General features: G+C 36.8%; 1 protein-coding gene across 1 annotated transcript in view; it reads left to right on the top strand.

Annotated features, from left to right (window-relative positions):
- Positions 1-481: 481 nt before the first annotated feature.
- LOC123848935 (transmembrane protease serine 11D) overlaps positions 482-13,324 on the top strand; it is a 52,899-nt gene continuing 40,056 nt past the window's right edge. Inside the window, exon 1 of the mRNA XM_064584550.1 lies at positions 482-625. Within this exon, the coding sequence (XP_064440620.1) occupies positions 618-625 (8 nt within the window). The 5' untranslated portion in view covers positions 482-617. The remainder of the gene's footprint in view (positions 626-13,324) is intronic.

Below are 13,324 nucleotides of genomic sequence, written 5' to 3'. Positions count from 1 at the left end.
CTTTTTTCAAAGGACATATTTGGAAAAAGACAAAGTCAGTTTTAGTTCCAACTGTTTTGCTTGCTTATGCCACAACTTACACGCTTACTCAATTACTTCTCTGAATCTCTGTTTCATATTCTACAAGAAGAACAGTATTTTATCACAGAGAAGGGTGAATTCAGAGGTAGTAGTACCCATTAGTGCTTAGAAAGTATTTTCTGATCACCCTCAGCTTGCTGTGGCAAAAAAGGAGGTGTGACAGCAAAACACAGGCAAGTGTCACATCCTCCTGAATTAAAAATAATGACTCCAGAGCATGTGGAGTAGTTGCAAGCTTTCATGAAATAGCCATCATCTGCTATCATGTTTAGTCACAATTTACCAGAATAAATAAAATTCTTACTCAGTTGTGAAATTCCCTGTTTCTGATTTCATTCCACAAGTCATGCTATTGGTTCAAGTTGGTTCCTTCAGACTTGTTTAGCAAGTTAGATTTTAATTATGTGGGATTTCCTCCTTTGTCTTCAGCTCCTTCATAGGATTACACATAATGCATGATAGTCATTCATTTGTGTAGAAATCTCAAAGAAGTTGGATAGGCAGAAGAGAGGATCTCTTCATTGTTCAGGATCAAAATGTATAGGTAAGTCCTGTTTTTGTCTCTGTAGTTTTAGAAATTTTACTGTATCTTAGAGCATGTGAAAAATATACAGAAGCTGAAGAAATTTTGACTGTGTCTAGCAATCTTTTAGTTACTTTTCCAGAAACTTCACTGAAACTTTTATTGTTTAGATAACATGCTTGATACTGTTTAAATAAGGTGCTTACCGCATGACTGATTTTTTTTACAAAATGAGTAAATGTAAGGAGACAGCTTAGGATTATGAAAACATATCTATAAATAAGGAAGTGTTTTTGTTCTCTCATGCTTTACTTTTCAAAAAGTGATGTGTGGATTTTAAAAATATAATCAGTAAAAAATTCCTCTGTTGCTTTAGAATTTTTCCAGGATTCTGTATTGTGACTTCTGTATCATTACTGGGTATGAAATACACAATGAAATCTAAAGTCCTCTTTAAGAAAATAAGATAGTGGGGCGCCTGGGTGGCTCAGTCATTAAGTGTCTGCCTTCGGCTCAGGTCATGACCCCAGGGTCCTGGGATCGAGTCCCACATCGGGCTCCCTGCTCTGTGGGGAGGCCTGCTTCTCCCTCTCCTACTCCCCTTGCTTGTTTTCCCTCTCTCACTGTCTCTCTCTGTTAAATAAATAAATAAAATCTTAAAAAAAAAAAAAAGAAAGAAAATAAGATAGTATTTGTCTACTTTTCATATACTTGCCACATCATTATTTTCAAGTAAATTCTTATCGATACTTAAGAAAAAGTAGTATTTGTTTAGTTTTCTTTTTAGTTAATGAATACTGATTTTCATGCACATTCACATAAAAAAAGCAGCAAATTGTGGTATCATCTACAGTTAGATGGTACAATCTCAAAATCACTACATAATTTGATGTGTTTGTATGTGCATCTATGAACGAACATATTGTTCATTTTGTTTTTCCATTAACACAGAAAAATGTGATATTAAGTCATTTTAAAAAGGTGGTAAAAGCATAAGTAATGTGTTGGCTATGTTAAGTGTAGCTGAGTTTACTCTAAGTCTACCACACTTTAGAAAACTCAATCAAAATTTAAATTATTTTAGTAAAATATATGTACAACTATGCACATTTGAATATATATATATAGACACAAGTGAAAAATGGGTAGCCATCTAAGTTTCTAACAATAAATAATTAAGAATTAACAATAATATAAATAAAATAACTTCATATTACACAACGGATATGATGAATTCATTAAAAGAGTTAAAAACCTATGAATTTATATACTGTATCTGTCCTTACTTTATGCAAAAAAAATCACAGAATTATATTTACTCATTGACTAACACTTCACAAAGTATACATGTGAGAAAGTCTAATGAGGTACATAAAACACTAATCATATTTGTTGTATTAAAGTGGTAAGCTTGGGGCACCCGGGTGGCTTAGTCTGTTGAGGGGCCAGCTCTTGATTTTGGCTCAGGTCATGATCTCAGAGACCTGAAATCGAGCCCCTACGACAAGCTCCGTGTCATGTCCCCTGAGGAGCCCCATGTTGGGCTCCATACTCAGCAGGGAGTCTGATTCAGGATTCTCTCTCTCCCTCTGCCCCTTCCTCCGCTCTCTATCTCTCTCTAAAATAAATATGTAAATCTTTAAAAGATAAGTGGTAAGCCTATGAATTATATTTTTCCATTATTTTTTAAATTTCTATAACAATGTAATATTGTTTTGGTAATCACTATACAGTTTGAAATGCATTTTGCTGAAACATTTGTATTTTCATTTTGTAAAGAAATTTCTCTGATTTTTCAAAAATTGACCTTTATAAGCAGCTAGATGTACATCAAAATATCATTCGAGGAAAATAAAGAAAGATAGATAAATAATGCAAATAGTGAAAGAGATATACAATTTTGGAATGCCTTGAATCAATCTAATTCCTAAGTTGATTCATCCTTACATGAAATACGACACTCAATCAGAACCAAATTTCCAATTACAAAAGACTCTTCTTTGAAACCTTGATTTTTACAGATCACAGTCTGAAATATTTTCTTTCTTAATAGTCTGTATCTATTAAAAATCAATTTGTTATTCCTTTTTTAACCTAAAATTTATATCATTCCCAATTCATTTTGTTCATGGATTGGTTGGTTTTATCAGAATGAGATCATCAGGGTTACCAAGCCAAATTGATGAAATTTTGAAAATAATTTATGAATCCGCATCCATCAGTTTGAGTATCCGTGATTAGAAAACTATGCCTTCTGTCAACCTGAATAAAGAGCAGACTTTTCGGTGGAAAGGGGAAGGCATATTTAAATGGATGAGGGAGTTAAAATCAGAAATATTTTCATTCTGACAATTCTACTTTGAAGCCAGGACATCTGCCTGAGTCTAATATTACAAGGAATGAATGAAAACATACAGTTTCCTTCTCAGCTGGAATATTCCTGTCAGCATAAAAGCATGCCATGCTATCTCCAATTTAAATCTCAAACTCCATGATTTTTCCAATTCCTCCATATGCTCTGAGAAAGCAGAGTATCCAAATTGGGAAAGGGAAAGGAAATAAAAGTGTGTAAAATATTTTTTATGTAATTCTAGGTAATTTTTGGTAGATCTCCAGGTAAATTCTGTGATACTTTTGGTTGAAAATGGGCTCTCTTGGACAGTTTGCTTACTTTTATATATAAATTAAACCTCCAGATCCCTCCAGGTTGTCCTTTCCTAAAGGTTACAAAATGGTGTGTTTATTTCTTTACCCACCTTGCTCACTCCTCTCCAAAGAAGGAAATCATACCACAGGGCCCAGGAACCTGGACAGCTACATTATCATAATATAATCATTATTCATTTCAAATCCCTGGGTACTCCAGATTTTTTTGTCAAGTCTACATAGGGAGTGTCTATGACTACTACATTACATAAAAAGTATGAAATGAGGTTTGAAAAACAGGATAAAGATTTATAAGTTGGAATTCAGAATGCAGTTTAAGGAAAGACTCAAGGTAAGGGAGTATATCTCAACTCAGGAAGAGACAAGTCTTAGCAGAATGCCTCAGACCATAACAAATCTTATTTACATTTTCTTCCCTTTTTGTCTGTGCTTGTGATATGATTAACTGATTAAACGGACATGCCAAAGCCCATCAGGTAGCCTGCCTTCTTCCAGCCCAAAACAACATGAGACAAAAGTAGAGAAAAAAGCCAAGACTGTCAGAAATACATTTCAAACTCTGCCTGTTGCTTCAATCCTGCTTTATGAATTGCTATGTTAACTTTCAAAAACCATGCTTAAAATTGTAAATCATTAGGCAAAGTCTGTATCTCTTAATAGAAATTAGACGAGTGTCAACTTATCTTTACAGTCACAGAGCCCCAAAAATGTGAATTTAAAGTTCAAGTTTTGCTCACAAAAACCTCAGCTTGCATGCTAAAACAGTTGCCACATTTAGCCAGAATGTTTTTCTAAAGGAGGTACAGGCTGGGAGGGGTTGTCCTCTGGAAGACATTCCCAACTTATTTCCTCAGAAATTTGTTACTTACCTGACTTTTATGCTGCTTCAGCCCCCAACACGGCTATGGTTGATACCCCTAAAATAAATCATGAGGACAAAACTCAACATCGACTATTGTAAGGGAACTTAAGGATATTCAATCCAATTCCTTAAAAGGTATTGCTCCAACTTGAAGGATCCCATTCTCTTGAGCAAAGAAAACTTGCCATAACGGCACAATTTTTCAGAGTATGCTTTAAGTCTAAATACAGCACATGCTTATGATATGTAAAATAGAATCACCATCCTAATAAAACCATTCTTTGGGTAACTGTCTAAAACAATTGAAAATAAAATTGACTTTGGAAAAGTTTACACACTAATGACTAACTCAGCAGAAAGAAAATGGCAGATTTGTTGAATATTTACAGTATCCATTTGCCAGAGATATGAACAAGTGCCTCAGTGATTAATAGATATATGAGCTCAAACTTCAAGCAAGTATATTAAAAAGAGCCATTGAATGTATTTTTTCTAACCTAGACAAATTTTTATTCTGACGATCTTACTTCTTAGCCAGGATATCGGCCTGAGTTTAAAACGGCAAAGAATGAATTAAAACATACAGTTTGCTTCTCTGTTGGAATAGTCCCATTATCATAAAGACACACCATACTATCTCCAGTTAAACAATAAAACAAAGCAAAACTCCTTCCTTGACCTACATCCCTCCTCCAGCTATTGCCTTATTTCTCATTTCCTCCCCTAACAGCAAAGCTCTTCCAAAGATTTGTCTAGATGCGTTGCCTCCATTTCAATTTTCTTCTCCTATTCACTCCCTTTACTTTTTAAATTTTTTATTGTGAAATGTATCACACAAAGACTAATATTAAAATGAACCCCAAAATAGTCATCATTTATTAAGAAAAATAGCATCACCAGGTAACATCCTGTCCATTAACTGCCCTCTCAACGACCTTGCCCAATCTGTTATCTGGCATGTTATCTAAATGTCCTTGATTTTCTTTATGGTTTTACCATTCAAAGACAGATCCCCAAATAACATATCATTTAGTTCTACCTATATTTGAAATTAATATAAATGGGATCAAAATTATGTTTTATAAAGTATGTATAGTAATAATTTATTCATTCACACAGCTATATGATGTTCCATTGTAAGAGTATACTCTAACTTACGTATCTGCTCTTCTGGTATTTTGCCATTACAAATACTGCAGCTCTGAACATTCTCAAATGGATCTCGTGGCACAAAAGTGCCAGAGCTTATCCGGAAAATGGATTTTCTGGGTCATAGAGTGTGGTGCATGTTTATCTTTAACCTATTCCCTCTTATCCCACTGCAAAAATGTTCTCAGCCCTACAGATGTGAAATAGCTCATAAATAAATCTTTTTAAAAAATGAAGGTTTCTGAGTAGCAAGACCATACCTACTGAAACAGTCTATCTGGATGTTGGATGCAGGAATCTTTCTTTTTCCAAGCTTCTCAATTGATTCATATGCACGCAAAAAAAATGAGAGCAGGGGCGCCTGGGTGGCTCAGATGGTTAAGCGTCTGCCTTCGGCTCAGGTCATGATCCCAGGGTCCTGGGATCGAGCCCCGCATCGGGCTCCCGGCTTGGCGGGGAACCTGCTTCTCCCTCTCCCTCTACTGTTCCCCCTGCTTGTGCTCTCTCGCCCTCTCTATCAAATAAATAAATAAAATCTTTAAAAAAAAAAAAAAAACTTGAGAGCAGTTGGTTTAGGTGGTAATTGAAGCTGATTGAATAAGATCAGCTAGAGAAAAAAGAGAACACCCAGACAGAGCATGGAGCAACATCAGACATTTAAGGGTAAGTAGAGGAGAAGCAACCAGCAAAAGACATTAAAAGGGGGAACCAGAAGGATACAAAGAGTGTGGAATCAGAGAAATTAAGAAAAAAAAAAAAAGTGTTTCAATAAAAAAAGAATGAGTCAACTGTGGGAAATGTTGCTAACAGACAGGTGTCTTATACTCCCTCAGAAAGATAGGAGTGCCTTAAGGCAAGGACAACTTTTTGACTATTTTCAAGATGTCCCCAGTGCTTAGCAGAATGGTATTATAAGTACTCAATTGTTATTGATTTTTGTAACATTTATTTAATAAACACTGTTAATAGAGTGCCCACAATGTCCTGGGTTGCAAAAAAAAAAGCAATAAAATATCAGAGAAGGAACACAGACAAAAAATCAAGAGGCCTCTCCATAGCGCCACTTAATCTCTCTGCAGATCAGTTTCTTCTTCTGTATAATGGGAAGTCAGAGTGGTTATTCCTGAAGCTCTCTTTCATTGCTAACATTCTGTGATTCTATAGAATGTTATCACTCTTGAGAAACGCCATTTAGAAAAAATTACATTATTTACAGCTAAAGCTGGGTTCTACCTAAAAGAAGAATGTAGAATTTATCACTTACTGAACACGGGCCAGAGTTCTAAGTACTTTACAAACAGCATCCCGTTTAATCTCACAACCCTCTGACGCATGTGATTATCCTCATTTTATAAATTAGGAAACTAAGGCTCAGAGGGGTTTTGTCATTTACCAATAGTCAGTTAGGTCTGTCTAATTACAAAAGTCATGATTATCACCATTGTACTATATTATCTTTCTATATTACTTGTGTAGTAGTTAAAAATACAGGCTTCTGGAAAGGGCTGGTGTTTCATAGAATATTTATATAAAAATAGAAGAAACCCAGTAAATGGATGCATTGGTTCAGGAGACAGAACCCCTATGTGTGCAGCTCTTCATGCCCATGGTAAGGAGCCATGTTTACCGTGTAGACAGGGCCTCACTTCCATCATCAAACCCAGCCTCACCCTGTACAGCTCCTTTTAAAGAACAGACCATTAAAAACTTTGGGAGATACAGAGGAGAACTAATCACCAGCAGTGCTTGCCCTCGTTTATTTGATTGACCGCGCACCGACACAGGGCCATGCACCAGACAGAATTCTAGTTCTGTTAACAAATGTTTAACTCATTTGTCCTCACAAAAATCTGGAAGTAGGTACTATTGGTACCTTCATTTTGCAGGTAAGGAAATCTAGAAGTTCGGTGACTTCCCAGGTTCACACAGTAAGTTAAGTGGCAGATGCGGACTTTGAACCCAGTTAGTAGAATTTCAGAGTCAGCTGTGGCTCGTGGAGCTTACAGTCTACTAGCGAGGAGGGGTGTGGGGATAGGAGACAGATAAGGACCTTGGCAAGCAGACAGGCTTTCTTAAGAAGCAGGAGGGGAAGAATGAAGGGGGGGAAATCGGAGGGGTAGACGAACCATGAGAGACGATGGACTCTGAAAAACAAACTGAGGGTTCTAGAGGGGAGGGGGGTGGGAGGATGGGTTAGCCTGGTGATGGGTATTGAGGAGGGCACGTTCTGCATGGAGCACTGGGTGTTATGCACAAACAATGAATCAATAAACACTACATCTAAATCTAATGATGTAATGTATGGGGATTAACATAACAATAAAAAATTAAAAAAAAAAAAGAAATACAGTGTTTTGCAAAAACAGAGTGTGCAGTAAAAGTGAGAAAACCTACCAATAGGAGTGGTCATGGAAATGAGAAGGTGCCGTCCTTTTAAAGGAGGAAAGAATAGTATGAAGGTGACAAGTAAACTCACTGATTCTTGTTTAAGAACAAAGGAGAACACTGGAGTCCAAAGAAGTGATTTGCCTCACGTCAAGCAGTTTTTCTAACCACTTCAACAGTGTTTTACCCCTGCTATACATACTGCTTCCCAAGATAAGTGACATGTCTGCATTTTTCCTAAGCTCTGAGGGACATATTTTATTGTGTAGCCCTCAAAAATATTAGTATCACTGTTCATTTCATTATGACACAAAACCATCCTGGGAAAATAATACTGAGAATCTCAATTCTTTCCTCTGCTTCTGTAGACAATCTGGACAAGGAGCCACTAGAATTAAATTCAGAAGGGGTTGAGTTCTAGATGTTTTTAAAAATATATTGATGTAACTAAGTATTACTCAAGAGCATTTGCAAGAGCTAATCTTGGCTTTTATCCATGATTCATTAGAAGCCACCTTTTTTTCTATGAGAACAATTATCATGTACAGATATAGTTAAATATAACTAACTATGATGAATACATGCGGGGTTCTGATTCCATTCTCTACTCATCCTAGAACCATTCTAGGAAATTTCTAGATTCTATCATGCCCATTAACCTATGCCACCCAGATTGTGCTTAAATGTCTTTCTTGCTTTAGATCCTTCCTGGTAGATTTTTACTTCCTTAACTTATGCATTTAAAGATATATATTTTTCTTCTTCTACCCCCCATTCATACCACCCCCTTCCCTGCCTCTCTGCTCCCCTCCCAAGCAAATAACATAAAAAACATGGCATACATCCTTCCATACAAATTAAGCAGGATTGTTTCCTGGCAATTGTTAGAATTTTTTTTATATTTGGGTCTATATATAATAATCAGATCAAACATTGGAGGATGAACATATTCGGGGCCAATGCTGCTTTGTGCTCCTTTGGAGTGTGGTGTACCAAATTCTTCACCTTGGTGGGATTCACTTTGTAGAAGCAATGAAATATCCTGACACTTTCAATTTAATATTAAAAATCAAGTCACATTGAACTGGAAGTAAAGGCCCTTAAATCCTTTATTCATTTATTTTCTGTAGAAAGAAATATGTATCTAGTTCCACGTTAGGGTCAGTGTATTTTGACAAAGAGATAAGTTAAGGTTTTGAACATTTCGTAATGACCTTATAATAGAAGAGACCTGTTTATATACTTGAACTTTAGGAAACACAGAAGGAACTAGTATGCTTTCAGTAAAGTCACACTTCCACTCTGGAGCTACTCTGATCTAATTATACGCAAAACCTTTGTTATATATAGTCCGTAGACCAATAGCATCAACCTCACCTGGGAGCTTATTGGAAATGCAGAATCTTGGGCCCAACCCCAGATTTGCTAAAGTGTGCATTTTAACAGGCAATTCACATATACATTAAAATGTAAGAAGCACTGAACAACTACAATTAAACTTAACAGCTACACGGTAGTCTCTCAAGTATCCAAAATGGAGAGAGAGGTAAGCAAGAAGCATCCTTGCATATTTAAATATGAATAAGAATGCCCTCTGAGCTGAGTGTGCAATAGTTCCCTAGTCTCTCCTGCAGAAACACTAAGTGCTTTGGGCTAGTTAGAACTCACAGAGCAGCATTTTCTTAACTGAGTTCTGGGAACATTGTGTTCCTCAAAATGTTAGGTATTTCAGGAATAAATACTTCTGTGCTCAAATAAGCTTGGGAAGCATTGCTGTCTAGTCAGATCAGAGCGCATATGGGAAGGAAGAAACAGGAGAATAGGAGAATGTGCAAAGAACAAATGGGTTTTGCCATTTTGCATGAATTTAAATATAAGCTTTTCTCTGGGGCTTTCTTCTCCACCCTGACACATAACAGTAATATGTGTGACACATTCCCCATGGATCTAACCAGGCTCAGAAGCAATTCCCCCATGCACTACTTGTAACTTCACCCCCAAAATATAAGAAAATGCAAGTCAGTAAGAGTGATGTTATGCTAGAATTATCTGCTCTGAATTGTGTAAGAAGTAAGTCATTTCAAAACTCTGATGCTTTAACAATTATTTGTAACAAATTGCTTGCTGTCAACAATAATACACCACTGTATCCCCATACCTCACCGAGAATTGCACGGCACTGGCACCAGAACTTGAACTGAATACCCATTCAGTTGAGTCCTTTCCTGCTTCTGTGAGCTCAAGCCCACCCTCACTGTCTCTCCAACAGCTTAATAATTTTGTTATTGTAGTAAGTTAGCAATCACTAAAAAAATGAATTTAATTTTTAACAGCTTTTGGGATGTAACTCCATACCATAAAGCTCACCTGTTTAAGGGTACAATTCAGTGGTTACTAGCATATTTATGCTAGTTGTGCAACCATCACCAAAATCATCCCAACAGATACATTTAAGTTTAAAAATTTCAAGTACTCGTTTCCCAAAGAGCATTTTGACAATAAAATCTGACATATTTATACTGTCATGAATATTTCCTTACAATTTTCAGAAAGTTGGCAAAACCATGTTGGTGCTAATAAAGGTTACAGATCATCTTCAGTCAAAAATAAAGAAAAAAAGGAAAGGAAAAGAGGGGAAAGAATAAAGAAAAACTAGGGAGGAAAAACACCTAGTTTCTTGAAAACTAAATCCAGGTAGGACAAAAATGTTGTGTGGAGGAAAATAGACACAGAAGCAAATCGTCAACTAAATAATTGTTTATTGCTTAGAACCTGCTCTAGGTTAAATGGCTCTGCCAATCGCTACACTTTCTAGAGCTCAGAAGGAATACTAACATTGAATGAACAGCAGTGCCCTGTAGAGTACATGCTAAGCTCTCCCTAATATTAATTAGCAAGGAGATAGGTAACCTGTCTCAGGAATTTCTCTGTCATGATGGTTGGTTTTGAAACACAAGGCATACATTCTTTGACAATGATAAAATCAACAAAATATTGCTCCTGTAACTTTATGGATTGATGACTTGTAGAGAAATACATTTAAAGTATCAGCATCATGAAGTTTGAGAAGAAATATTTCCATCTGCTCTGTTGTTTTCAAATCACCTAGGTAGGCTCATCTTTGTAGACCATGCCATCGTCTACCATAATGCCGCTGTGCCCATTTGCACACTGAGAAGAATCCATAATCTCAATTATGGAAGCAAGAACCCATGGGCCCTTTGATCAGCTGTAGAGTTCCAGCAAAGATGGCCTTCCTTATAAAAGCATATGTATATTAAGTGTAGCAGAGCAGTCACCAGAATATGCCTCCAAGTCCTTATCTGACTCTATTAGTCAGTAGTCTTCAGACATCTTCTATTAATAATTACACAAGACTGACTCTACAGTGTAAATCTCCTAACTCCAGGTCTTTATCTACATCCCCCTTAGAAATCTTTTACAATGCAAGAATGAAATAAGATGCTCAGAAGTTTAAAGTCAATTAAAAGAATCTTTTATTTCAAAAACACGACTGATATTAGAACAAAGAAAATCTCAATAAAAAAAAGAAATCATGGGGCGCCTGGGTGGCTCAGTCATTAAGCGTCTGCCTTTGGCTCAAGTCATGATCCCGGGGTCCTGGGATTGAGCCCCACTTCGGGCTCCCTGCTCGGCAGGAGGCCTGCTTCTCCCTGTCCCACTTCCCCTGCTGTGTTCCTGCTCTCACTATCTCTCTCTGTCAAATAAATAAATAATAATAAAAATCTTTAAAAAAATCATTTTCAATTGCAAAAATTTCAACATCTGCCTTATTTATTGCAGAAACATAAAGTGAACATTATTAACAGAGAAAATGTTACAAAACTAAAACTATTTTTCAACTTATCAGGGTCCAAATAAATTAAGATTTGATACACTATGATGGAGCATGATCTATAATATATTCTTTCTCTACTAGTTGTTTAATGCAGCCTCAATCACTAGGACCCAGTGAAATTTTTCTACATCAGGTAATAATTGTGGTTAATTATCTTGAAATACATTTCAATACTATAATGAAATAAGATGGAGAAAGAATGCCCATGGACTTCCAATATATGAAAATGATTCCTTCAAATTTAGGACCAATTAGACACATGTGAACAGAGCATCATCAGCAGTAAAGGTAGATTTGCCCTATTGTGGCCACACTTTCTCATGGGGTTCATTCTATGACGTCGATTTATTGAAAAGAGCTGATGGGGCGCCTGGGTGGCTCAGTCACTTAAGCATCTGCCTTCGGCTCAGGTCATGATCCTGGGGTCCTGGGATTGAGCCCCACGTCAGGCTCCCTGCTCAGCGGGAAGCCTGCTTCTCCCCCTCCTCCCCACTCATGCTCTCTGTCGCTATCTCTGTCTCTCTCAACTAAAATAAAATCTTTAAAAAAGAAAAGAAAAGAAAAGAGCCTGAGTTCCAGAGTATATCCTGAGTCCTAGGAAAGAAAATCCTTAACTAGCCTGTGAGGCAATTGAGCCCACACCTCTTAACTTCATTGGCAGCAGGGTCTCATAAAATATCATCAACTCCCAACTCCACTACTACATACTTACATGCACACACACACACACACACACACACCTATTAGTCATTTGTTCATATCAACTTGCAAACTTTGTGAGAAGAATTTGGATTCTGGATTGGCTTTCCCTGTAAGTAGCAGATTCCAGAACTTTCACACATCATTTCAGGTCCGCTATATACAGTTGTGAAGTTTGTGCAATGCACAAAATTGCAAGGCTTAGGGGAAGACTGGAAGCTGAGATGGAGCCTATGCTCTCTGACAAGCCATCTGTCCCAGAGTGTAGCTACATGCAGCCCACGGAGCACCCTTTTATAATTGTCTCTGTCTCACAGAAAAGCGGCCTTTTCCTAATTCTCACCAAAGTATTACATAAGTTAGCTCAGGTCCCTCACCACTTGCCCAACCTCTGTATCCTCAGGAAGTATAAAGAGATTTATGTATAAACTTCTTTAAATGCTACCCAAGATAAAAATAAATTGGCAAGTAAATCATTGAGTTTAAAGAAAGTCACATAGTGCATTCCAAAAGTACGCACACATAAAGTGGTGTGGGTTTGTGATTCAAGGATAAGTTCTTATCTTCCATATGAACCTAGAGTTTTCAGGATGCACCATGCTTTAGTAAAATAAATATATTCAACAAGTCTTAAAACTGTGGCACCGACTCTGCCACTATCCAGTTTTGCAATCAGAATAATCCTCTTGTGTCTCTCTTTCCTTTTACACTGCACCTGAGTTTATCAAGAACAACAGCAACAACAAAAACTTAAGAAAGAAAGAAAAATGGTGGACAAGATCAGTGAAAATTTGCTGGAAATAGGAAGAGGGGGTCCTTTTCTCCCATCCCAAATTCAAACAGAAAAGCTATTCCATTTAATCTGTTTTCCATCTTTGAGCTTCCAAGCAAGACCTTGTTTGAACACAGTGTTTATCAACTGAAAAAAAATTAAAACATTGAATTAGATAGTCCCTACTGCCTGTTTAGTGGTAAACATCTAGTGTTAAGGAAATGGACTAAAATAAAGAAGTCCCTTTACTTTGGAACCATTTCTCATAATCTTCATAACTCCAATATATAATGTAAACACACACCCATATTCAAATACATGCATTTG

This window comes from Mirounga angustirostris, unplaced genomic scaffold (assembly GCF_029215605.1).
Source record: "Mirounga angustirostris isolate CCGP_5_RB_7025 unplaced genomic scaffold, mMirAng1.0.hap1 SCAF_2, whole genome shotgun sequence".
NCBI classification, from domain to species: Eukaryota; Metazoa; Chordata; class Mammalia; order Carnivora; family Phocidae; genus Mirounga; species Mirounga angustirostris.
This window is presented reverse-complemented; position numbering and strand designations above follow the sequence as displayed.